Genomic DNA, 26,577 nt, shown 5'->3' on the forward strand with positions numbered 1-26,577 from the left:
TTGAATTTTATCATAAATTATTTAATACTCATGGAAGACGAAAACAATAGATATCATATTTCTGGATTTCCAAAAAGCATTCTACAAAGTCCCCAATGTTAGATTGATGCATAAATTCTGGGCCTTGGGATTACTGGTTGCATAGGAAATTGGATAGAAGCTTGGTCACATGATAGGAGGCAGAGAGTTTTAATGAATGGTGAATAATCACTGGTCACCCATTACAAGGGGGTTACCCTAGGAATGTGTCCTTGGGCCTATACATTTCAGTTTGTTGATAATGATGTAAGGCTGAATAACTTAAGTGTCCAAAGTTCCAGATGATGCAAAGATTGGCATTGTCACGTTACTGAAGAAGATAGGCTAAGATTACAAGAAGATCTAGATGATATTGCTGAATGGTATAGAAAATGGCAAATGCTATTTAACGTCAATAAATACTTTTTGTTATAAGTAGAAAACCTCAAGAAATTTGATCATGAACTGATGGGCCACAAGATAAAGGATTCCCCTTGTGTAGGGGATCTAGGAGTCACTGTCCCCAACAACAGACTCTCCCTGCATTGCAATGAAGCTGTCAAGAAAACAAATAGAATGTTTGGATTTATTAATACAAATTTTTCATACAAAACCAAGGATGTGATATTATCACTATACCTAAGTCTAGTTAGACCTCACCTTGAACATGCAGACCTTGAACATGCAGTGCAGTTCTGGGCCCCCATTTAAGAAAGGTTGCTCTGAAATCGGATGCAGGGCAGCGAGGAGCAGCTGAATTATTCCTTCCGAGCATAACAAAGTATTTTGAGGACAGGTTGTAAAAATTATACTTGTTCTGTCTAAGAAAGAAGCATCTCTGAGGCAAAGTAATAGAATGGTTTAGAATACTTGAAGGATTAATCAGCGTTGACATTGAACATTTCTGTACGGCAACACCAGCACTAAAACTTAGAGGTCACCGAGTTAATCTGTGCTGTACAAGATATTTCTATACCAAGGGTATTAGTGGTGTGTAGTTGAAGTTGCCCTCTGCCAGTGACCTGTCAAGGATGAGGCACAAAAGGCTAAGAAGCGGCACTGGAGTCTGCCAGTCATGCCATGGGTTAAAAGAGATGAGTGATTGAGGGTGATGGCACTGAATGTGAATGGGATGACTGTTGAGAGTTAAAGGAGGGAGATTGTGGAGAGGTTTAAAAGTTTTGGCATGGATATGTTAGGGATTGGAGAAACCCATATCCTTGGGCATGGTGTGTGGAGCAAAAATGGAAATGAATGCAAATTATGGGAGGGCATGGAAGGTGTGGGATGGACAGAAATGAATGAAGATTATTGAAGAAGAGGAAAAGAAGGATGTGTATTTCTGCTATCACCAAGAGTATGAGAGGGCATTACAGAGCATGGATGGAATGGATCAAGAATAGTGAGGATGAAAGGAAAGATTGGGATTGTGAAGTATGCATTGGCATGTGCATGTGCACCTGTGAATATAAAGACTGTATGAGGTAAGGAGAGAATGAAGCTTTTCTTGAGAAATTGGAATGACTGTTTTGATAGTTTTGAGAGTGAAACATGCTTATATTGGGTGATATGAATGCAAAAGTGGGATGTGATGAGATTGGCAAGACAGTTGTTAAATGGGGAGTGCCTAGAATGAATGAGAATGGAAGCTATCTGGTGAATATTTGTGCTGAAAGGTGTTTATTCCTTGCAAATACCTTTTTTCAGCACAAGATGACCCACAGATATACATGGATGAAGAATGATGGAGGAAAAGAGCAAAAGGCTTTGATTGAGCAAGGCTGTGCTGGATGTTAGAGTTGTGAGAAGATTCTTTGGAGACAGACCATTTCACAGTTCTTGTGGGGGTGAGGATCAGGGAGAAGTGGAGGTATGATGTAAGGAAGAACAGAGAGGTGAGAGGTAAAAGTGTTGGCAAGCGACAAGATGAATAAAAAAAAAATGCAGGGAGGAGTATGAAAAGAAGGCAACTGAAAGCTGAGATGGAAGTGCAGTGAATTTAGGAATGCAGTTATGTGGGAATGAGGTGTTTAAAATGTTTAGAGAAATACTATCAAAGGTTGTAGAATCAGTAGTTGGATACAAGGTAGTGAGATACAGGAAAAAAAGAGCAATGCATGATGGGCAGAAGATATTATAAATGCTGTGGGAAGACAAATGCATATGGTAGATTGCTCAATAGGAATGTACCAGTGGAAGTTCAGCAAAGGAGGAGGGAAGAATACAAAATATTTAAGCATAGTGTTAAGAAGCTGATAGAGGAAAGCAAAGAAAGAGAAGATGAAGATTTGGAAGAAAGTGAAAAGTTTTGGGATAATAATGAACAATACATTAAGGAGATGAGAAAGGAAAGGGGAGAATGTAAGAGTGGAAATGTTGATGTGAGAAGTAAGGAAGGGGAATTCCTGAATAAAAAGGAGGAAGTGAAAGGAAGATGGAAAGAGTATTTTGAAGAACTGATGAATGTTGGACAAGAGAAGGCAGCAGTTGTTAAATGCATGGGTACGGAGGATGGAAGGAAGAGGATACAAGTGCAAGGCCTATAGCAAAGAGGGAGGTAAGAAGGGCAGTAATGAGGTTGAAGGTAGGAAAGGCAACTGAAGTGGATGAGATTACAGGTGAAAAGCAAAAGTATGGAGGAGAAAGTGTGATAGAGTGGATGCATCTTATATGTAATTTAGCATGGAAATAGAAGGTTCTGTCTGAGGATTGGGTGAAAGCCATGCAAAGGAAAAGATGCAAAGGATGTTTGTTGCAATTATTTGGGAATAAGTCTGTTAAGTATACCAAGAAAAGTGTATGCAAGAATATTGATTGACAGAGAGATGGAAGTGACTGAATACAGAATAAATGAAGAGCAAGAAGGTTTTAGGAAAGGTAGGAGGTGTGTGAATCAGATATTTGTAGCAAAGATGACCATGGAAAAGTATTTAGTAAAAGGTAATAAGTTTTTATTGATCTGGAGAAAATGTATGACAGAGTCGAGTGGAATGCTTCATGGGATGTATTAAAGATACATGGTATAGGGGGGCAACTGTTGGATAGTGTAAAAGCCTTCTATAGAAGAGCAAATGCATGTGTAAGAGTGGATGGAGAGCTGAGCGAAAGTTTTGGTATACATGTAGGTGTGAAGCAGGGCTGTATGATGTCACCATGGCTTTATGATATTGTGGATGGATTGATAAGAGAGATGAAAGCAAAACCAGGGAAAAGGGGTGCACAGATGGAGTGTGGCAGTAAGATATAGTGGCTAGTGGTAAGCCTGTTTGCAGATGATACTATGTTGTTTGTTGAGACTAAAGAGGAGTTGCAGAAGGTTGTAATTGTGTTTTATGATGTGTGTAAGCATAGGCGATTGAAGGTAAATGCAAGTGAAAGTGAAGTAATGGTGTTTGAAAGGAAATAGAGTGAAAGTATATATTTTGTAAAGCTATACAGAATGAAAGAAGAAAGTGTACTAAATTGTCCTGTCGATATGGGAGGAAAAGGACTGGAAGAAATGGGAGAATTTAAGTGTCTAGGAGCTGTCTTGTGTAAGCATAGTGATATGGAAGGAGTGATAAGAGAGAGAGCAGTACAGGGTAGAAGAGTCATTAGTTCTCTTAAGAGAATAATGAAGGGTACATGTGTAAATATGGAAATGAAGATGGGATTTAAGGACAGCTTAATCCCCCCCAAACCTGACATATGCAGCCAAAACATGACCATGGAATGATGCACAGAGGTCAGGAATCCAGGCTGTGTAAATGAGCTATTTGAAAAGAGCATACAGTGTGACTAGATGGAATGAAGAAAGAAATGAAAGGGTGCATGAGAGGCGTGGTATTGCAGAAAATGCAAAGGTGAAACAATACTTTGAGGTGGTTTGGGCATGTGAAAGAATGCTAGACTTTGACCTTGTAAGGACAGTGTACGGTAGTACAATTAAAGAGGTTGGTGTGAGTGAAAGACCACCTGTGACATGGGCAAATAGGGTGGAGGAACACTGGAGAGAGAGAAATAGTGGAAGATGCATGGAATGGTGCATGCAAGGGAGGCATGCAAGGACAATGATAACTGGAGACTCTTTTGCTATGGTCACCCCTTGATGAGAGCTCCCAAAGGGAATGGGCATCAAATATATAGATATATAGCATGTAAAAAATCCTCCTGTGATATAGCAGTTTGCATTCCTTACTATGACACATTTATGGGCCATGTGGGTTGAGCACATAAGTTCAAATCATGTTTGTGGCACTCAGTCCACATTCAACTCAGTTATTCATTCACACTGAGGATTTGGTTGATAAAGTGGGTACCAGGTGACTAAAGGGGATGGGAGTGGGGGGGGGGCTAGAAACCCTCCCCTCCTTGTATTTTAACTTTCTAAAAGGGGGAACAGAAGAAGGAGTCATGCGTGGAGCGCTTATCCTCCTCGAAGGCTCAGATTGGGGTGTCTAAATGTGTGTGGATGTACCCAAAACGAGAAAAAAAGGAGAGATAGGTGGTATGTTTGAGGAAAGGAACCCAGATGTTTTGGCTCTGAGTGAAACAAAGCTCAAGGGTAAAGGGGAAGAGTGGTTTGGGAATGTCTTGGGAGTAGAGTCAGGGGTTAGGAAGAGGACAAGAGCAAGGGAAGGAGTAGCACTACTCCTGAAAGAGGAGGGGTGGGAGTATGTGATAGAGTGTAAGAAAGTAAACTCTAGATTGATATGGGTAAAACTGAAAGTGAATGGAGAGAGATGGGTGATTATTGGTGCATATGCACCTGGGCATGAGAAGAAAGATCATGAGAGGCAAGTGATTTGGGAGCAGCTGAGTGAGTGTGTTAGTAGTTTTGATGCCCGAGACTGGGTCATAGTGATGGGTGATTTGAATGCAAAGGTGAGTAATGTGGCAGTTGAGGGAATAATTGGTGTACATGGGGTGTTCAGTGTTGTAAATGGAAGTGGTGAAGAGTTTGTAGATTTGTGCTGAAAAAGGACCGGTGATTGGGAATATCTGGTTTAAAAAAAGTATACGTATGTAAGTAGGAGAGATGGCCAGAGAGCGTTATTGGATTATGTGTTAATTGATAGGTGCGCAAAAGGGAGTCTTTTGGATGTTAATGTGCTGAGAGGTGCAACTGGAGGGATGTCTGATCATTATCCTGTGGAGGTGAAGGTGAAGATTTGTAGAGGTTTTCAGAAAAGAAGAGAGAATGTTGGGGTGAAGAGAGTGGTGAGAGTAGGTGAGCTTGGGAAGGAGCCTTGTGTGAGGAAGTACCAAGAGAGACCGAGTACCGAATGGAAAAAGATGAGAACAAAGGACATCAGGGGAGTGGGGGAGGAATGGGATGTGTTTAGGTAAGCAGTGATGGCTTGCGCAAAAGATGCTTATGGCATGAGAAGTGTAGCAGGTGGGCAGATTAGAAAGGGTAGTGAGTGGTGGGATGAAGTATGATTATTAGTGAAAGAGAAGAGAGAGACATTGGTATGATTTTTACAGGGAAATAATGCAAAAGGAAGAGGCAGGAGGTCAAGAGAAAGGTGCAAGAGGTGAAAGAGAGGGCAAATGAGAGTTGGAGTGAGAGAGTATCATTAAATTTTTGGGAGAATAAAAAGATGTTTTGGAAGGAGGTAGATAAAGTGCGTAAGACAAGGAAACAAATGGGAACGTCAGTGAAGGGGGCTAATGGAGAGGTGATAACAAGTAGTGGTGATGTGAGAAGGAGATGGAGTGAGTATTCTGAAGGTTCGTTAAATGCGTTTGATGATAGAGTGGCAGATATAGGGTGTTTTGGTTGAGGTCGTGTGCAAAGTGAGAGGGTTAGGAAAAACGATTTGGTAGACAGAGAAGAGGTAGTATAGTTAAAGCTTTGCGGAAGATGAAAGCCGGCAAGGCAGCGGGTTTGGATGGTATTGCAGTGGAATTTATTAAAAAAGGGGGTGACTGTATTGTTGACTGGTTGGTAAGGTTATTTGATGTATGCATGACTCATGGTGAGGTGCCTGAAAATTGGGGGAATGCTTGCATAGTGCCATTGTACAAAGGCAAAGGGGATAAAAGGTTTGTTGAATGCGGTTGATGATAGAGTGGCAGATATAGGGTGTTTTGGTTGAGGTCGTGTGCAAAGTGGGAGGGTTAGGGAAAACGATATGGTAGACAGAGAAGAGTTAGTATAGTTAAAGCTTTGCGGAAGATGAAAGCCAGCAAGGCTGTATTGTTGACTGGTTGGTAAGGTTATTTAATGTATGCATGACTCATGATGAGGTGCCTGAAAATTGGTGGAATGCTTGCATAGTGCCATTGTACAAAGGCAAAGGGGATAAAAGTGCGTGCTCAAATTACAGAGGTATAAGTCTGTTGAGTATTCCTGGTAAATTTTATGGGAAGGTATTTATTGAGAGGGTGAAGGAAGTACAGAGCATCAGATTGGGGAAGAGCAGTGTGGTTTCAGAAGTGGTAGAGGATTTGTGGATCAGGTGTTTGCTTTGAAGAATGTATGTGAGAAATACTAAGAAAAGCAAATGGATTTGTATGTAGCATTTATGGATCTGGAGAGGGCATATGATAGAGTTGATAGAGATGCTCTGTGGAAGGTATTAAGAATATATGGTGTGGGAGGTAAGTTGTTAGAAGCAGTGAAAAGTTTTTATCGATGATGTAAGGCATGTGTACGTGTAGGAAGAGAGGAAAGTGATTGGTTCTCAGTGAATGTAAGTTTGTGGTAATGGTGTTTGATGTTTCATGGTTGTTTAATTTGTTTATGGATGGGGTTATTAGGGAGGTGAATGGAAGAGTTTTGGAAAGAGGGGCAAGTATGTAGTCTGTTATGGATGAGAGAGCTTGGGAAGTGAGTCAGTTGTTGTTCACTGATGATACAGTGCTGATGGCTGATTCGTGTGAGAAACTGAAGAAGCTGGTGACTGAGTTTGGTAAAGTAGGGTTGAGGGACAAGTCAATTGGGAGGTAAGTTTGAATGGATAAAAACTGGAGGAAGTGAAGTGTTTTAGATATCTGGGAGTGGATGTGGCAGCGGATGGAACCATGGAAGCGGAAGTGAATCATAGGGTGGGGGAGGGGGCGAAAGTTCTGGGAGTGTTGAAGAATGTGTGGAAGTTGAGAACATTATCTCGGAAAGCAAAAATGGGTATGTTTGAAGGAATAGTGGTTCCAACAATGTTTATGTTTGCGAGACATGGGATATAGATAGAGATGTGCTGAGGAGGGTGGATGTGCTGGACATGAGATGTTTGAGGACAATATGTGGTGTGAGGTGGTTTGATCGAGTAAGTAATGTAAGGGTAAGAGAGATGTGTGGTAATAAAAAGAGTGTGGTTGAGAGAGCAAAAGAGGGTGTTTTGAAATGGTTTGGTCACATGGAGAGAATGAGTGAGGAAAGATTGACCAAGAGGATATATGTGTCGGAGGTGGAGGGAACGAGAAGTGGGAGACCAAATTGGAGGTGGAAAGATGGAGTGAAAAAGATTTTAAGATAAGATACTTTATTCGTCAAATTATTATACAAAATGTAATACAAGATGAAATTCGTTTTGGCTTTAGAGCTCCTTAGTAGTTGAGTGATCAGGGCCTGAACATGCAGGAGTGTGAAAGGCTTGCAAGGAATGGAGTGAATTGGAACGATGTGGTATACTGGGGTCGACGTGCTGTCAATGGATTGAACCAGGGCATGTGAAGCATCTGGGGTAAACCATGGAAAGTTCTGTGGGGTCTGGAAGTGGAAAGGGAGCTGTGGTTTCGGTGCAGTATTACATGACAGCTAGAGACTGAGTGTGAACGAATGTGGCATTTGTTTTTTCCTAGCACTACCTCGTGCACATGACAGGGCAGGGGGTTGTTATTTTGTATGTGGCGGGGTGGCAGGCAGTGGGAATGAATAAAGGCAGACAGTATGAATTATGTACATGTGTATATATGTATATGGCTGTGTGTGTATATATATGTATACGCTGAGATGTATAGGTATGTATATGTGCATGTGTTTTGATGTGTATGTATATACATGTGTATGTGGGTGGGTTGGGCCATTCTTTCATCAGTCTCCTTGTGCTACCTTGCTAATGCGGGAGACAGCGACAAAGCAAAGTAAATGAATATTTTTTTTTCATACTATTCGCCATTTCCTGCGTTAGCGAGGTAGCGTTAAGAACAGAGGACTGAGCCTTTGAGGGAATATCCTCACTTGGCCCCCTTCTCTGTTCCTTCTTTTGGAAAATTAAAAACGAGAGGGGAGGATTTCCAGCTCCCTTTCCTTTTAGTCGCCTTCTACGACACGCAGGGAATACGTGAGAAGTATTCTTTCTCCCCTATCCCCAGGGATAAAATGAATAATATATATATCTTTTTTTTTTCATACTATTCGCCATTTCCCGCATTAGCGAGGTAGCGTTAAGAACAGAGGACTGGGCCTTTGAGGGAATATCCTCATCTGGCCCCCTTCTTTGTTCCTTCTTTGGGAAAAAAACAAAAAAACAAGAGGGGAGGATTTCCAGCCCCCCGCTCCCTTCCCTTTTAGTTGCCTTCTATGACACGCAGGGAATACGTATATATATATATATTTTTTTTTTTTTTGCCGCTGTCTTCTGCGTTTGCGAGGTAGCGCAAGGAAACAGACGAAAGAAATGGCCCAACCCACCCCCATACACATGTATATACATACGTCCACACACGCAAATATACATACCTACACAGCTTCCCATGGTTTACCCCAGACGCTTCACATGCCCTGATTCAATCCACTGACAGCACGTCAACCCCGGTATACCACATCGATCCAATTCACTCTATTCCTTGCCCTCCTTCCACCCTCCTGCATGTTCAGGCCCCGATCACACAAAATCTTTCTCACTCCATCTTTCCACCTCCAATTTGGTCTCCCACTTCTCCTCGTTCCCTCCACCTCCGACACATATATCCTCTTGGTCAATCTTTCCTCACTCATTTTCTCCATGTGCCCAAACCACTTCAAAACACCCTCTTCTGCTCTCTCAACCACGCTCTTTTTATTTCCACACATCTCTCTTACCCTTACGTTACTTACACGATCAAACCACCTCACACCACACATTGTCCTCAAATATCTCATTTCCAGCACATCCATCCTCCTGCGCACAACTCTATCCATAGCCCACGCCTCGCAACCATACAACATTGTTGGAACCACTATTCCTTCAAACATACCCATTTTTGCTTTCCGAGATAATGTTCTCGACTTCCACAGATTCTTCAAGGCTCCCAGGATTTTTGCCCCCTCCCCCACCCTATGATCCACTTCCGCTTCCATGGTTCCATCCGCTGCCAGATCCACTCCCAGATATCTAAAACACTTTACTTCCTCCAGTTTTTCTCCATTCAAACTTACCTCCCAGTTGACTTGACCCTTAACCCTACTGTACCTAATTACCTTGCTCTTATTCACATTTACTCTTAACTTTCTTCTTTCACACACTTTACCAAACTCAGTCACCAGCTTCTGCAGTTTCTCACATGAATCAGCCACCAGCGCTGTATCATCAGCGAACAACAACTGACTCACTTCCCAAGCTCTCTCATCCCCAACAGACTTCATACTTGCCCCTCTTTCCAAAACTCTTGCATTCACCTCCCTAACAACCCCATCCATAAACAAATTAAACAACCATGGAGACATCACACACCCCTGCCGCAAACCTACATTATATATATATATATATATATATATATATATATATATATATATGTTTATTTATTTATTATACTTTGTTGCTGTCTCCCGCGTTAGCGAGGTCGCGCAAGGAAACAGACGAAAGAATGGCCCAATCCACCCACGTACACATGTATATACATACACATCCACACACTCACATATACATACCTACACATTTCAACATATACACACATATACACACACAGACACATACATATATACACATATTCATAATTCATACCCGCTGCCCCTTTTCATTCCCGCTGCCACCTCTCCACACATGAAATGACACACACACACACACACACACACGCATGTGCTCGAGGTAGCGCTAGGAATTGACAACAAAGGCCACATTTGTTCACTCTCTGTCTCTTCCTGTCATGTATATTGCACCGAAACCACAGCTTCCTTTCCACATCCAGTCCCCACAAAACTTTCCATGGTTTACCCAAGACGCTTCACATGCCCTGGTTCAATCCATTAACAGCACTTCGACCCCGTTATACCACATCATTCCAGTTTATGATATTCCTTGCACGCCTTTCACTCTTCTGCATGTTCAGGATCCGATCGCTCAAAATCTTTTTCACTCCATCTTTCCACCTTCAATATTATTTTATTTATATATTATACTCTGTCGCTGTCTCCCGCGTTAGCGAAGTAGTGCAAAGAAACAGACGAAAGAATGGCCCAACCCACCCACATACACATGTATATACATACACCTCCACACACGCACATATACATCTCAACGTATACACATATATACGCACAGACATATACATATATACACATTCACATAATTGATACTGTCTGCCCTTATTCATTCCCGTCGCCACCCTGACACACATGAAAATGGAAACCCCCTCCCCCCACATGTGTGCGAGGTAGTGCTAGGAAAAGGCAACAAAGGCCACATTCATTCACACTCAGTCTCTAGCTGTCATGTATAATGCACCAATACCAGGGCTCCCTTTCCACTTCCAGACCCCACAAAACTTTCCATGGTTTACCCCAGGTGCTTCACATGCCCTCAATCCATTGACAGCACATCGACCCCAGTATACCACATCGTTCCAATTCACTCTATGTCTTGCACGCCTTTCACCCTCCTGCATGTTCAGGCCCCGATCACTCAAAATGTTTTTCACTCCATCTTTCCACATCCACTTTGGTCTTCCACTTCTCCTCATTCTCTCCACCTCTGACACATATATCCTCTTTGTCAATCTTTCCTCACTCATTCTCTCCATGTGACCAAATCATTTCAAAACACCCTCTTCTGCTCTCTCAACCACACTCTTTTTATTACCACACATCTCTCTTACCCTTTCATTACTTACTCAATCAAACCAACTCACACCACATCTTGTCCTCAAACATCTCACTTCCAGCCCATACACCCTCCTCCGCACAACTCTATCTATAGCCCATGACACGCAACCATACAACATTGTTGGAACTACTATTCCTTTAAACATACCCATTTTTGCTTTCCAAGATGCCATTCTTGACTTCCACACATTTTTCAACGCACCCAGAACTTTCGCCCCCTCCCCCACCTTATGATTCACTTCCACTTCCATGGTTCCATCTGCTGCCAAATCCACTCCCAGATATCTAAAACACTTCACTTCCTCCAGTTTTTCTCCATTCAAACTTACCTCCCACTTGACTTGTCCCTCAATCCTACTGTACATAATAACCTTGCTCTTATTCACATTTACTCTCAGCTTTCTTCTTTCACACCTTTAACTAAATTCAGTCACCAGCTTCTGCAGTCTCTCACCCGAATCAACCACCAGCGCTGTATCATCAGCGAACAATAACTGACTCACTTCCCAAGCTCCCTCATCCACAACATACTGCATACTTGCCCCTCTTTCCAAAACTCTTGCATTCACCTCCCTAACAACCCCATCCATAAACAAATTAAACAACCTTGGAGACATTACACACCCCTACAGCAAACCAACATTCACTGAGAACCAATCACTTTCCTCTCTTCCTACATGTACACATGCCTTACATCCTCGATAAAAACTTTTCACTGCTACTAACAACTTACCTCCCACAGAACATCTCTACCAACTCTGTCGTATGCCTTCTCCAGATCCATAAATGCTACATACAAATCCATTTGTTTTTCTAAGTATTTCTCACATATATTCTTCAAAGCAAACACCTGATCTGCAGAGGGAAGTTTTTATCAAGTGTATAAGGCATGTGTATGAAAAGGAAGAGAAAACAGTAAATGGTTTCAAAGTGAATGTTGGTCTGTGGCAAGGGTGTACAATGTCACCACGATTGTTTAATTTGTGTACGATCGGGATGGTGTGGGAGGCCAATGTGAGAGTCATGGAGAGAGGGACAAGTAAGCAGTCTGAATGGGATGAGAGGGCCTTGAAAGAGAGTAAGTTGCTGTTTACAGATGATATGGCACTGATAGTATATTCAAGTGTGAAAGTGCAGAAGTTCGTGACTGAGTTTAAAAGAGTGTGAAAGGAGGACATTGAGAGGAAACATGAATAAAAGTGAGGTTATATGGTTTAGCAGGGTTTAGGGACAGGTTAGTTGGGGTGTGAGTTTGAATGGAGAAAAATTGGAGGAAGTGAAGTGTTTTAGATATCTAGGAATGGATATGGTAGTAAATGGAACCATGGAAGTGGAGGTGAGTTAATGGTTGGGTGAGGGGGCAAAGGCTCTAGGAGTGCTGAAGAATGTATGGAAAAAGAGTTTGGTATTTAGAAGGGCAAAAATGGGTGTTTGAAGGTATTGCCATCCCATTCATATTATATGGCTTTAGATAAGGCTGTGCAGAGGAGGATGGATGTAGTGGAAATGAAATGAATTAGGACAATATGTGGGATGAGGTGATTTCATTGATCAAGAAATAAAAAGATAAAAGAGAGGTGTAATAAAAAGAGTGTGGTTGAGAGAACAGAAGAAGGTGTGCTGAAATGGTTTGGATGTATGGAGAGAATGAATGAGGAAAGGTTGACGAAGAGGATATATGTGGTAGAAGTGGAGGGAACAAGGAGAATGGGGAGACTAAATTGGAGATGGAAGAATAGGGTGGAAAAGATTTTGAGTGATTGGGGCTTGAACATGCAAGAAGGGAAAACGTGTGCATGGGATAGGGTGAATTAGAATAATGCTTTATAGAGGGGTCAGCTTGCTGTCAGTGAACAGAACCAGGGCATGTGAAGCATCTGGGGGTAAACTAGGGAAACTTTTTGTGGGTTCAGGTTGTGGATAGAGGGATAGCACCTACTCAGCAGTGGTGCTACACCTTCCTCAGCTTTTACCCTCACACCAACCCCTGATTTTTACCCATGAGACATTCCTAAACCAATCTCTCCTTTTACCCTTGAGTTGTTTTTCTTAGAGCCAGAACCTCTAGTTTCTTTTCCTCATACTACCTATTTCTCCCTTCTTCTCATCATGGTTACATCTATACACATTGAGATACCCAAGCCTGAGCCTTTGAGGAGGATGAGCACACCTCACTTGACTCCTGTTCCATCTTTTAAAGACTGAAACACAAGATGAGGGTGTTTCAGGCCACTGCTCCCACCCCTCAAGTTATTTTGTATGTTATGCAGGGAATTTGAAGGTAGAATTCTTCCTCCTCTACCCGAGGGGTAAGATACAAATAGATACAGAAAATATGGTTGAATGCAAGGAAGGTCACAAAGGGAAGGCATGATAGAAGACAGTAGATTTTGGAGATTCAGGAGGGATGTGACCAGACATAAAATATAATAAATAATTGGACTAAATGGAAAGAAACTATGAGAACTGTGGGAAACAGAAGTGGCATCACAAACACAAACTGTTTTAGCTGTGGTGCTAATGGAGTTTGGAAGAAATTTGATATACTTGTAACTGTAAAGCAGTGCCCTTTAATAATGTGACAGTGACAAGCAGACCAGCAGTAATAAAGGAGTATGTGATTCAATAAACAATAATACGTGGAAATATGTTGCAAAAATGTACAACCCTAAGAAATGAAAATACCAGAATCAGAGTAAATTCATGAATGAGTATGTATGAGGGGTCAAACATAATCCTTTTAGATTTTGCTGAAACATTGATGAATAAAAACAATAGCAATGAAGCAGATTTAGAAGGATATGTGACATTTTGATATGAGAGAAAAAATTAAGCAAGATGGGATAACACTGTATGTAAGCAACAAATTTTATGCTAACCTGACACTGAAACTATCTCATAAGAAACTTGAAACATTATCATTAAGCATACTCTGCAATAAGAACACACTCATTATAGAAACCTGTAGACCATCCAGAACTAAAATGAAGTCCAACATGATTTTACTGAAAACTGAGGAAACACTAAGGAATATTGACAAACAAGGAGCAATACCTTAGTCCAGAGATTTCAGTTTTGATTTTGTAGGAGGAATTTTTTTTTGTGTGTACTTGTTCACTGTTTCTCACATTCGTGAGGTAGTACCACGAATAGGTGAAAAGGCCTCATTTTCTCACATCCCATCTCTGCCATGTGTAATGCAACAAAACCACAGCCCCATATCCCCAACCAGACCACACTGACCTTTCTGTGGTTTCCCTTATATGCCCTGATTCAGTCCATTGAAAGCACATTGCCTATGGTACCACATTGCTCCAGTTCAATGCGTCCTGTGTTTGCCTTTCATCTTTCTGCATGTTCAGGCTTCTGAGACTCAAAATCTTACTCTTTCCTTCTTTCCATCTCCAATTTGGCTTCCCCCGCCTTGTCCTCTCCACTTCTGACACATATATCCTGTTTGTCAATCTCTCCTCAGTCATTCGCTCCATATGTCCAGCCCATTTCAGCACACCCTCTGTAGCTTTCTCAACCATATTTTTATTTTCCACACCTATCTTTTACCCAAGTATGACTTGCTTGATAAACACCCTTCATGCTACAAATTGCCCTTAAGCATTTTATATTCAACACATTCTCCCTCTTCCATACATTTATGACCTATGCCTCGCATACATACAATGCCTTTGGGATTACCATATTTTCAAAAGTTCTCATTTTCACCCTCAGATTGTCACGTCTCTTTCACTCATCATCAATATTCTCAGAATCTTCTCGCCCTCACCCACCTCATGACTCACTTCTGTCTCCATGGTTCCATTCACTGCCACTCACAGATATGTGAATCACTTTACTTCCTTCAAGTTTTCTCTGCCTTTAATCACATTTACTTTCAAATTTCTCCTTTCACACACTCTCCCAAACTCAGATACCAACTTTTCCAGTTTCTCACTTGAATCTTCCACTAGTGATGAGTTACCAGGAAAGAACAACTGATTCAATTCCCTGGCCTTCCCCATCCCCAACAAACTGCACACCTGCCCCTCTCCAAAACCCATGCATTTACCTCTCATAGTGCCATAATAAGACTTGTGAATTCAGTTACTTATTCACAATATTTGTATACATTCACATTGTTTTTCAGGCATCACTAAAAATGTGTTGATCAGAATTGCAGAGAATTCCCCACAACATGACAGTGCTATGCTTGCTTCAGCTGGTGCAGCTCAGGTCAGTATTAACTTCTTTATTACTTATATACCAGGTTTTATATTTTATTCCCTCTCATTAAGTTCAGAGGTAATGTGTTGAAACAGATTCACTGATTAATTCAGTGACATTCTTGTTAGACCTATGGGGGTGCATTTTATGTTTAGGGTAGATTAGATAGATTCATTTGTCTAACCACTAAGTAGGAATCTATCAGTTTATGATAAGAATGATTGTTTGAGTAACCCCTTGTAAATGTATTTTTCATTTTGTTTATGAATGGTGATATTGGTTAAGAAGGCTCTTTAGTATATACAGAATTTTTTTTTTCTATACTTGATCATCATTTCCTGCATTAGTGAGGTAGCACCAGGAACAGATGAAGGGCCACATTCACCTACATCCATTCTTTAGCTGTCATGTCTAATGTACCAAAACCACAGCTATGTCCACATCCAGGCCCCACAGAACTTTCCATGGTTTACCTTGGATGCTTCACATGCTCCGGTTCATTCCATCGACAGCACATTGATCCTAGTTTACCACATTGTCCCAGTTCACTGTGTTCCATTCACGCCTTTCACCCTTGTGCATGTTCAGGCCTTGATCACTCAAAATCTTTTTCACTCCATTCTTCCATCTTCAATTTGATTTCCCCATTCTCCTTGTTCCCTCCACTTCAGACACATATATCCTATTTGTCAACCTTTCCTCACTTATTCTCTCCATATGTCCAAACCATTTCAGCACACTCTCTTCAGCTATCTCAACCACACTCTTTTTATTACTTTTTATTACTCTTTTTATTTCTTTTTATTACCGCATATATTCCTGGGGATAGGAGAGAAAGAATACTTCCCACGCATTCCTCACGTGCTGTAGAAGGCGACTAAAGGGGACAGGAGCGGGGGGCTAGAAACCATCCCCTCCTTGTATTTCAACTTTCTAAAAGGGGAAACAGAAGATGGAGTCACGCGGGGAGTGCTCATCCTCCTCGAAGGCTCAGATTGGGGTGTCTAAATGTGTGTGGATGTAACCAAGATGAGAAAAAAGGAGAGATAGGTAGTATGTTTGAGGAAAGGAACCTGGATGTTTTGGCTCTGAGTGAAACGAAGCTCAAGGGTAAAAGGGAGGAGTGGCTTTGGAATGTCCTGGGAGTAAAGTCAGGGGTTAGTTGAGAGGACAAGAGCAAGGGAAGGAGTAGCACTACTCCTGAAACAGGAGTTGTGGGAGTATGTGAGAGAGTGTAAGAAAGTAAATTCTAGATTGATATGGGTAAAGCTGAAAGTTGATGGAGAGAGATGGGTATTATTGGTGCATATGCACCTGGGCATGAGAAGAAAGATCATGAGAGGCAAGTGTTTTGGGAGCAGCTGAATGAGTGTGTTAGTGATTTTGATGCACAAGACCGGGTTATAGTGATGGGTGATTTGAATGCAAAGGTGAGTAATGTGGCAGTTGAGGGAATAATTGGTATACATGGGGTGTTCAGTGTTGTAAATGGAAATGGTGAAGAGCTTGTAGATTTGTGTGCTGAAAAAGGACTGGTGATTGGGAATACCTGGTTTAAAAAGCGAGATATACATAAGTATATGTATGTAAGTAGGAGAGATGGCCAGAGAGCGTTATTGGATTACGTGTTAATTGATAGGCGCGCGAAAGAGAGACTTTTGGATGTTAATGTGCTGAGAGGTGCAACTGGAGGGAGATGTCTGATCATTATCTTGTGGAGGCGAAGGGGAAGATTTGTAGGGGTTCTCAGAAAAAAAAGAGAATGTTGGGGTGAAGAGAGTGGTGAGAGTAAGTAAGCTTGGGAAGGAGACATGTGTGAGGAAGTACCAGGAGAGACTGAATATAGAATGGAAAAAGGTGAGAACAAAGGTGGTAAGGGGAGTGGGGGAGAAATGGGATGTATTTAGGGAAGCAGTAATGGCTTGCGCAAAAGATGCTTATGGCATGAGAAGTGTGGGAGGTGGGCAGATTAGAAAGGGTAGTGAGTGGTGGGATGAAGATGTAAGATTATTAGTGAAAGAGAAGAGAGAGGCATTTGGACGATTTTTGCAGGGAAAAAATGCAAATGAGTGGGAGATGTATAAAAGAAAGAGGCAGGAGGTCAAGAGAAAGGTGCAAGAGGTGAAAAAGAGGGCAAATGAGAGTTGGGGTGAGAGAGTAACATTAAATTTTAGGGAGAATAAAATGATATTTTGGAAGGAGGTAAATAAAGTGTGTAAGACAAGGGAGCAAATGGGAACTTCAGTGAAGGGGGCTAATGGGGAGGTAACAAGTAGTGGTGATGTGAGAAGGAGATGGAGTGAGTATTTTGAAGGTTTGTTGAATGTGTTTGATGATAGAGTGGCAGATATAGGGTGTTTTGGTCGAGGTGGTGTGCAAAGTGAGAGGGTTAGGGAAAATGATTTAGTAAACAGAGAAGAGGTAGTAAAAGCTTTGCGGAAGATGAAAGCCGGCAAGGCAGCAGGTTTGGATGGTATTGCAGTGGAATTTATTAAAAAAGGGGGTGACTGTATTGTTGACTGGTTGGTAAGGTTATTTAATGTATGTATGATTCATGGTGAGGTGCCTGAGGATTGGCAGAATGCTTGCATAGTGCCATTGTACAAAGGCAAAGGGGATAAGAGTGAGTGCTCAAATTACAGAGGTATAAGTTTGTTGAGTATTCCTGGTAAATTATATGGGAGGGTATTGATTGAAAGGGTGAAGGCATGTACAGAGCATCAGATTGGGAAGAGCAGTGTGGTTTCAGAAGTGGTAGAGGATGTGTGGATGAGGTGTTTGCTTTGAAGAATGTATGTGAGAAATACTTAAAGAAGCAAATGGATTTGCATGTAGCATTTATGGATAGAGATGCTCTGTGGAAGGTACTAAGAATATATGGTGTGGGAGGCAAGTTGTTAGAAGCAGTGAAAAGTTTTTATTTAGGATGTAAGGCATGTGTACGTGTAGGAAGAGAGGAAAGTGATTGGTTCTCAGTGAATGTAGGTTTGCGGCAGGGGTGTGTGATGTCTCCATGGTTGTTTAATTTGTTTATGGATGGGGTTGTTAGGGAGGTGAATGGAAGAGTTTTGGAAAGAGGGGCAAGTATGCACTCTGTTGTGGATGAGAGAGCTTGGGAAGTGAGTCAGTTGTCGTTCGCTGATGATACAGTGCTGGTGGCTGATTCATGTGAGAAACTGAAGAAGCTGGTGACTGAGCTTGGTAAAGTGTGTGAAAGAAGAAAGTTGAGAGTAAATGTGAATAAGAGCAAGGTTATTAGGTACAGTAGGGTTGAGGGTCAAGTGAATTGGGAGGTAAGTTTGAATGGAGAAACCTGGAGGAAGTAAAGTGTTTTAGATATCTGGGAGCGGATTTGGCAGCTGATGGAACCATGGAAGTGGAAGTGAAGCATAGGGTGGGGGAGGGGGCGAAAATTCTGGGAGCCTTGAAGAATGTTTGGAAGTTGAGAACATTATCTTGGAAAGCAAAATTGGGTATGTTTTAAGGAATAGTGGTTCCACCAATGTATGGTTGCGAGGCGTGGGCTATGAATAGAGTTGTGCGCAGGAGGGTGGATGTGCTGGAAATGAGATGTTTGAGGACAATATGTGGTGTGAGGTGTTTTGATCGAGTAAGTAAGATCGGGTAAGAGAGATGTGTGGAAATAAAATGAGTTTGGTTGAGAGAGCAGAAGAGGGTGTTTTGAAATGGTTTGGTCACATGGAGAGAATGAGTGAGGAAAGATTGACCAAGAGTATATATGTGTCAGAGGTGGAGGGAAGGAGGAGAAGTGGGAGACCAAATTGGAGGTGGAAAGATGGAGTGAAAAAGATTTTGAGTGATCGGGGCCTGAACATGCAGGAGGGTGAAAGGCGTGCAAGGAATAGAGTGAATTGGAACGATGTGGTATACCGGGGTCGACGTGCTGTCAATGGATTGAAGCAGGGCATGTGAAGCGTCTGGGGTAAACCATGGAAAGTTGTGTGGGGCCTGGATGTGGAAAGGGAGCTATGGTTTCAGAGCATTATTACATGACAGCTAGAGACTGAGTGTGAACAAATGGGGCCTTTGTTGTCTTTTCCTAGCGCTACCTCGCACACATGAGGGGGGAGGGGGTTGTTATTCCATGTGTGGCGGGGTGGCGATGGGAATAGATAAAGGCAGACTATGAATTATGTACGTGTGTATATATGTATATGTCTGTATGTCTACATTGAGATGTATAGGTATGTATATTTGCGTGTGTGGACGTGTATGTATATACATGTGTATGGGGGTTGTTTGGGCCATTTTTTCGTCTGTTTCCTTGCGCTACCTCGCTAACGCGGGAGACAGCGACAAAGCAAAATAAGTAAATATATTTCTTACCTTTTCATTACTTACTCGATGAAACCACCTCACACCACAAATTGTCATCAAACATTCCAACTCATCCACCCTCCTCCACACAGCCATATCTGTAGTCCATACTTTGCATCCATTGGATAGAGACTACTATTCCTTCGAACATACCCATTTTTACCCTGAAAATAGGTCATGCTATTTTCAGTGTTTTTCAGTCATCAGCCCACCTTGTCATACTTTTTTACAGTTAGGCTGACATGTCACTAAAATCTGGTCTTACACCCTCCAACTTTCCCTGCCTTCTTTGAAGTATTTCTGTCTCTGCAGTTTTGATAATCCATGATGGACTTCATTGCAGTCAGTGATGTGCTTTCCTGAGTAATGTAACATAAGATTGCTCATCATTACTATTAGCATTTTTTGTAATATTCACATATGCTAGGGAGAGGCAGTACATATCTGTTACGAAGATGTGATCCATATCAACTTTATGTAAAATAGCAAGACATGGGCTGTGAATGGGAGAATTAAAGGTCATGCTAAGCATGGAAAATTTATTTCTTGAAAAAATCTTGTTTCAGTACATGGGAATATATGGGAAGGACAGGCAACAGGAAATCTAGTGGTTTTTTATGAGGTTATCTCTTGGAGGGGAGTAATATTTAGATTTCACTATTTGATTAGTCACAGAGGCAGGATGATAAAGCAGAAGGTACATCTCCATCCACCAGTTTCTATAAAAACAACAGCTAGTAGGATGAAGCAAAGGAACTCCATATACTGTAATATATACATGGTATAACTGCCATTGAATAATTAAAGAAAAGTGTAGATTGGAAATTTTATCAAAAGTGCTGGTGCAACAGTTGACTCAAAGGTAAAGACTGAAATTTAACATAAAAAAGGAGGAACTGACTTTTTATTATGAAATTGAATGCATACATTTCCTTCATAATGAGTCTTACTTAATGATACTTGATGTTATTAAAGTACTGCTCTTGCATAATATAAATGTTGTGATAGTCTTAGCATTGACAGCCACTGGTAGCATTGACAGCCACTGGTAGTAGTTTATTTCAAAGTTCAACTACTCTGTAGCTGAAGGAACTTGTGCCTGCACTAGTATCACATCTTCCTCTTGATTTCATGCAGTTATTTCTGGTTGTTGAATCTCAATCTAAGGTGAAAGAATTATACTGTACAGTATTATATTTTCAAACATATTTGGTGTCTCAGAACCTCGTTTACATCTCCACAAAGTTTGCACATTTTTAACTATTTTGATGCTTTGGATGTCAGTTTTTGCTTATGCAGCATAGTGCTGTGTGTGTCAGTTTGTGCATATGCCATATTTTATATCTTGTGCAATGCATTGGCAGATAAGAATCATCTATATTTCAACAGACAATATACAGGAAATTAATATTTTTTTCATTACATGTTTGCCATTTCCCTGTCAGTAAGGAAGCATTAGGGACAAAGAAATGGCCATATTTTCTCACATCTACTCTACAGCTCTTGTGTATAATGCACTGAGACCAAAGCTCCCTCTCCACAATCACACCCCACAGTCCTTTCCATGGTTTCCTCATACAGCATCATATTCTTGGTTCAGCCCTTTGACAGCACATTGTCCTCTGTATACCACAAAGCTTCAATTTGCTGTATCCCTTGCATCTCTCATACCCTCCTGTATGTTCAAGCCTTATACTTTTAAAGCATCTTTCACTCCATCCTTCCACCTCCTCCATGGTTTCCCTCTTTTTCTGCATGCCCTCTTCAGCATTCTCATACATACTTTTCTTACTATCCCTGGGGATAGGTGAGAAAGAATACTTCCCATGCATTCCTCACGTATCGTAGAAGGCGACTTTCTAAAAGGGGAAACAGAAGAAGGAATCACGTGGGGAGTGCTCATCCTCCTCGAAGGCTCAGATTGGTGTGTCTAAATGTGTGTGGATGTAACCAAGATGAGAAAAAAGGAGAGATAGGTAGTATGTTTGAGGAAAGGAACCTGGATGGTTTGGCTCTGAGTGAAACGAAGCTCAAGGGTAAAAGAGAAGAGTGGTTTGGGAATTTCTTGGGAGTAAAGTCAGGGGTTAGTGAGAGGACAAGAGCAAGGGAAGGAGTAGCACTACTCCTGAAACAGGAGTGGTGGGAGTATGTAATAGATTGTAAGAAAGTAAATTCTAGATTGATATTGGTAAAACTGTAAGTTGATGGAGAGAGATGGGTGATTATTGGTGCATATGCACCTGGGCATGAGAAGAAAGATCATGAGAGGCAAGTGTTTTGGAAGCAGCTGAATGAGTGTGTTAGTGGTTTTGATGCACAAGACTGGGTTATAGTGATGGGTGATTTGAATGCAAAGGTGAGTAATGTGGCAGTTGAGGGAATAATTGGTATACATGGGGTGTTCAGTGTTGTAAATGGAAATGGTGAAGAGCTTGTAGATTTGTGCTGAAAAAGGACTGGTGATTGGGAATACCTGGTTTAAAAAGCGAGATATAGATAAGTATACGTATGTAAGTAGGAGAGATGGCCAGAGAGCGTTATTGGATTACGTGTTAATTGATAGGCGCACAAAAGAGAGACTTTTGGATGTTAATGTGCTGAGAGGTGCAACTGGAGGGATGTCTGATCATTATCTTGTGGAGGCAAAGGTGAAGATTTGTAGGGGTTTTCAGAAAAGAAGAGAGATTGTTGGGGTGAAGAGAGTTATGAGAGTAAGTGAGCCTGTGAAGCAGACTTGTGTGAGGAAGTACCAGGAGAGACTGAGTACAGAATGGAAAAAGGTGAGAACAAAGGAGGTAAGGGGAGTGGGGGAGGAATTGGATGTATTTAGGGAAGCAGTGATGGCTTGTGCAAAAGATGCTTGTGGCATGAGGAGCATGGGAGGTGGGTTGATTAGAAAGGGTAGTGAGTAGTGGGATGAAGAAGTAAGATTATTAGTGAAAGAGAAGAGAGAGGCATTTGGATGATTTTTGCTGGGAATAAATGCAAATGAGTAGGAGATGCATAAAAGAAAGAGGCAGGAGGTCAAGAGAAAGGTGCAAGAGGTGAAAAAGGAGGGCAAATGAGAGTTGGGGTGAGAGAGTATCATTAAATTTTAGGGAAAATAAAAAGATGTTGTGGAAGGAGGTAAGTAAAGTGCGTAAGACAAGGGAGCAAATGGGAACTTCAGTGAAGGGGGCTAATTGGGAGGTGATAACAAGTAGTGGTGATGTGAGAAGGAGGTGGAGTGAGTATTTTGAAGGTTTGCGGAATGTGTTTGATGATAGAGTAGCAGATTTAGGGTGTTTTGGTCGAGGTGGTGTGCAAAGTGAGAGGGTTAGGGAAAATGATTTGGTAAACAGAGAAGAGGTAATAAAAGATTTGCGGAAGATGAAAGCCGGCAAGGCAGCAGGTTTGGATGGTATTGCAGTGGAATTTATTAAAAAAAGGGGTGATTGTATTGTTGACTGGTTGGTAAGGTTATTTAATGTATGTATGATTCTTGGTGAGGTGCCTGAGGATTGGTGAAATGCTTGCATAGTGCCATTGTACAAAGGCAAAGGGGATAAGAGTGAGTGCTCAAATTACAGAGGTATAAGTTTCTTGAGTATTCCTGGTAAATTATATGGGAGAGTATTGATTGAGAGGGTGAAGGCATGTACAGAGCATAAGATTTGGGAAGAGCAGTGTTGTTTCAGAAGTGGTAGAGGATGTGTGGATGAGGTGTTTGCTTTGAAGAATGTATGTGAGAAATACTTAGAGAAGCAAATGGATTTGTATGTAACATTTATGGATCTGGAGAAGGCATATGATAGAGTTGATAGAGATGTTCTGTGGAAGGTATTAAGAATATATGGTGTGGGAGGTAAGTTGTTAGAAGCAGTGAAAAGTTTTTATCGAGGATGTAAGGCATGTGTACGTGTAGGAAGAGAGGAAAGTGATTGGTTCTCAGTGAATGTAGGTTTGCGGCAGGGGTGTGTGATGTCTCCATGGTTGTTTAATTTATTTATGGATGGGGTTGTTAGGGAGGTGAATGCAAGAGTTTTGGAAAGAGGGGCAAGTATGCAGTCTGTTGTGGATGAGAGAACTTGGGAAGTGAGTCAGTTGTTGTTCACTGATGATACAGTGCTGGTGGCTGATTCATGTGAGAAACTGCAGAAGCTGGTGACTGAGTTTGGTAGAGTGTGTGAAAGAAGAAAGTTGAGAGTAAATGTGAATAAGAGCAAGGTTATTAGGTACAGTAGGCTTGAGGGTCAAGTCATTTGGGAGGTAAGTTTGAATGGAGAAAAACTGGAGGAAGTAAAGTGCTTTAGATATCTGGGAGTGGATCTGGCAGCGGATGGAACCATGGAAGCGGAAGTGAATCATAGGGTTGGGGAGGGGGCGAAAATTCTGGGAGCCTTGAAAAATGTTTGGAAGTCAAGAACATTATCTCGGAAAGCAAAAATGGGTATGTTTGAAGGAATAGTCATTCCAACAATGTTGTATGGTTGCGAGGCGTGGGCTATGGATAGAGTTGTGCGCAGGAGGGTGGATGTGCTGGAAATGAGATGTTTGAGGACAATATGTGATGTGAGGTGGTTTGATCGAGTAAGTAATGTAAGGGTAAGAGAGATGCGTGGTAATAAAAAGAGTGTGGTTGAGAGAGCAGAAGAGGGTGTTTTGAAATGGTTTGGTCACATGGAGAGAATGAATGAGGAGAGATTGACCAAGAGGATATGTGTCAGAGGTGGAGGGAACGAGGAGAAGTGGGAGACCAAATTGGAGGTGGAAAGATGGAGTGAAAAAGATTTTGAGTGATCGGGGCCTGAACATGCAGGAGAGTGAAAGGCGTGCAAGGAATAGGGTGAATTGGAACGATGTGGTATACCGGGGTCGACGTGCTGTCAATGAATTGAACCAGGGCATGTGAAGCGTCTGGGGTAAACCATGGAAAGTTGTGTGGGGCCTGGATGTGGAAAGGGAGCTGTGGTTTCGGTGCATTATTACATGACAGCTTGAGACTGAGTGTGAACAAATGGGGCCTTTGTTGGCTTTTCCTAGCGCTACCTCGCAGACATGAGGGGGGAGGGGGTTGTTATTCCATGTGTGGCGAGGTGGCGATGGGAATAAATAAAGGCAGACAGTATGAATTATGTACATGTGTATATATTTATATGTCTTTTTGTGTATATAGGTATACATTGAGATGTATAGGTATGTATATTTGCGTGTGTGGACGTGTATGTATATACATGTGTATGTGGGTGAGTTGGGCCATTCTTTCGTCTGTTTCCTTGCGCTACCTCGCTAACGCGGGAGACAGTGACAAAGCAAAATAACAATAAATAAATAAAAATAAAGTGATAGTGTTTGAGATGAAACAGTGAAAGTATAGATTTTGTAAAACCATGTAGAGTGAAAGAAGAAAGTGTACTAAACTGTATTTTGGATATTGTGGGAGAGAGACTGGAAGAGGCGAGAGAATTGAAGTATTTAGGAGCTGTCTTTGGTAAGTTTGATGATATGGAAGGAGAGTTAAGTGGGAGAGCAGTACAGGGTAGAAGAATCATTGGGTCCCTAAATAGAATAATGAAAAATAGAGGTGTAAGTATGGAAGTGAAGAGAGGATTATGGGACAGCATAGTCCTCCCAACCCAGACCTATGCAGCTGAAGCTTAGACATTGAATGAGTCATAGAGGTCAAGAATACATACCGTGGAAATGAGCTATTTGAGAGGAACATATGGTATGACTAGATGGAATCAAGAAAGAAATGAAGGGTTGTACTGTAGATTTAGTATGACCGGGAATACAAAGGGAGTATATTGTGTAGTAGTAGAGTAGGTGAAATGTAATACTTTGAGGTGGTTTGGGCACATGGTAAGAATGCAAGACTTGGAGTTTACAAGGAGAGTGTATGGTAGTACAGTTAAAGGGGTTGGTGTTAGAGGAGGACTACCTATGCCATAGGTAAATAGAGTGTAAGAATACTGGAGGGAGAGAAGTGATGGAATAATGTGTGAAATGGTGTATGCTAGGGAGGCATGTAAGGAAAGGGATAAGTGGAGACGTTTGTTGTGGCCATCCTCCTGATGGGAGTTCCCAGAGGGAATGGGTGTCAAAGATGTTAATAGATAGATTGAGTATGTTTTGAAATTCAGTGAAGGGCGCAAATGGGGAGGTGAAAACAAGTAGTGGTGATGTGAGAAGGAGATGGAGGGAGTATTTTGAAGGTTTGTTGAATGTGTTTGATGATAGAGTGGCAGATATAGGGTGTTTTGGTCGAGGTGGTGTGCAAAGTGAGAGGGTTAGGGAAAATGATTTGGTAAACAGAGAAGAGGTAGTGAAAGCTTTGCGGAAGATGAAAGCCGGCAAGGCAGCAGGTTTGGATGGTATTGCAGTGGAATTTATTAAAAAAGGGGGTGACTGTATTTTTGACTGGATGGTAAGGTTATTTAATGTATGTATGACTCATGGTGAGGTGCCTGAGGATTGGCGGAATGCGTGCATAGTGCCATTGTACAAAGGCAAAGGGGATAAGAGTGAGTGCTCAAATTACATAGGTATAAGTTTGTTGAGTATTCCTGGTAAATTATATGGGAGGGTATTGATTGAGAGGGTGAAGGCATGTACAGAGCATCAGATTGGGGAAGAGCAGTGTGGTTTCAGAAGTGGTAGAGGATGTGTGGATCAGGTGTTTGCTGTGAAGAATGTATGTGAGAAATACTTAGAAAAGCAAATGGATTTGTATGTAGCATTTATGGATCTGGAGAAGGCATATGATAGAGTTGATAGAGATGCTCTGTGGAAGGTATTAAGAATATATGGTGTGGGAGGAAAGTTGTTAGAAGCAGTGAAAAGTTTTTATCGAGGATGTAAGGCATGTGTACGTGTAGGAAGAGAGGAAAGTGATTGGTTCTCAGTGAATGTAGGTTTGCGGCAGGGGTGTGTGATGTCTCCATGGTTGTTTAATTTGTTTATGGATGGGGTTGTTAGGGAGGTAAATGCAAGAGTTTTGGAAAGAGGGGCAAGTATGA

The 26,577-nt window shown here is 41.6% G+C and overlaps 1 protein-coding gene across 4 annotated transcripts in view; it reads left to right on the forward strand.

Moving 5' to 3' along the window:
* Window positions 1-26,577, forward strand: part of LOC139758171 (uncharacterized) — a 163,798-nt gene that overhangs the window by 23,082 nt on the left and 114,139 nt on the right. For all 4 annotated transcript variants that reach the window (XM_071679355.1, XM_071679354.1, XM_071679357.1 and 1 more), the window contains exon 4: window positions 15,165-15,250. In XM_071679355.1, the coding sequence (XP_071535456.1) occupies window positions 15,165-15,250 (86 nt within the window). The remainder of the gene's footprint in view (window positions 1-15,164; window positions 15,251-26,577) is intronic.

This window comes from Panulirus ornatus, chromosome 29 (assembly GCF_036320965.1).
Source record: "Panulirus ornatus isolate Po-2019 chromosome 29, ASM3632096v1, whole genome shotgun sequence".
Lineage (NCBI taxonomy): Eukaryota > Metazoa > Arthropoda > Malacostraca > Decapoda > Palinuridae > Panulirus > Panulirus ornatus.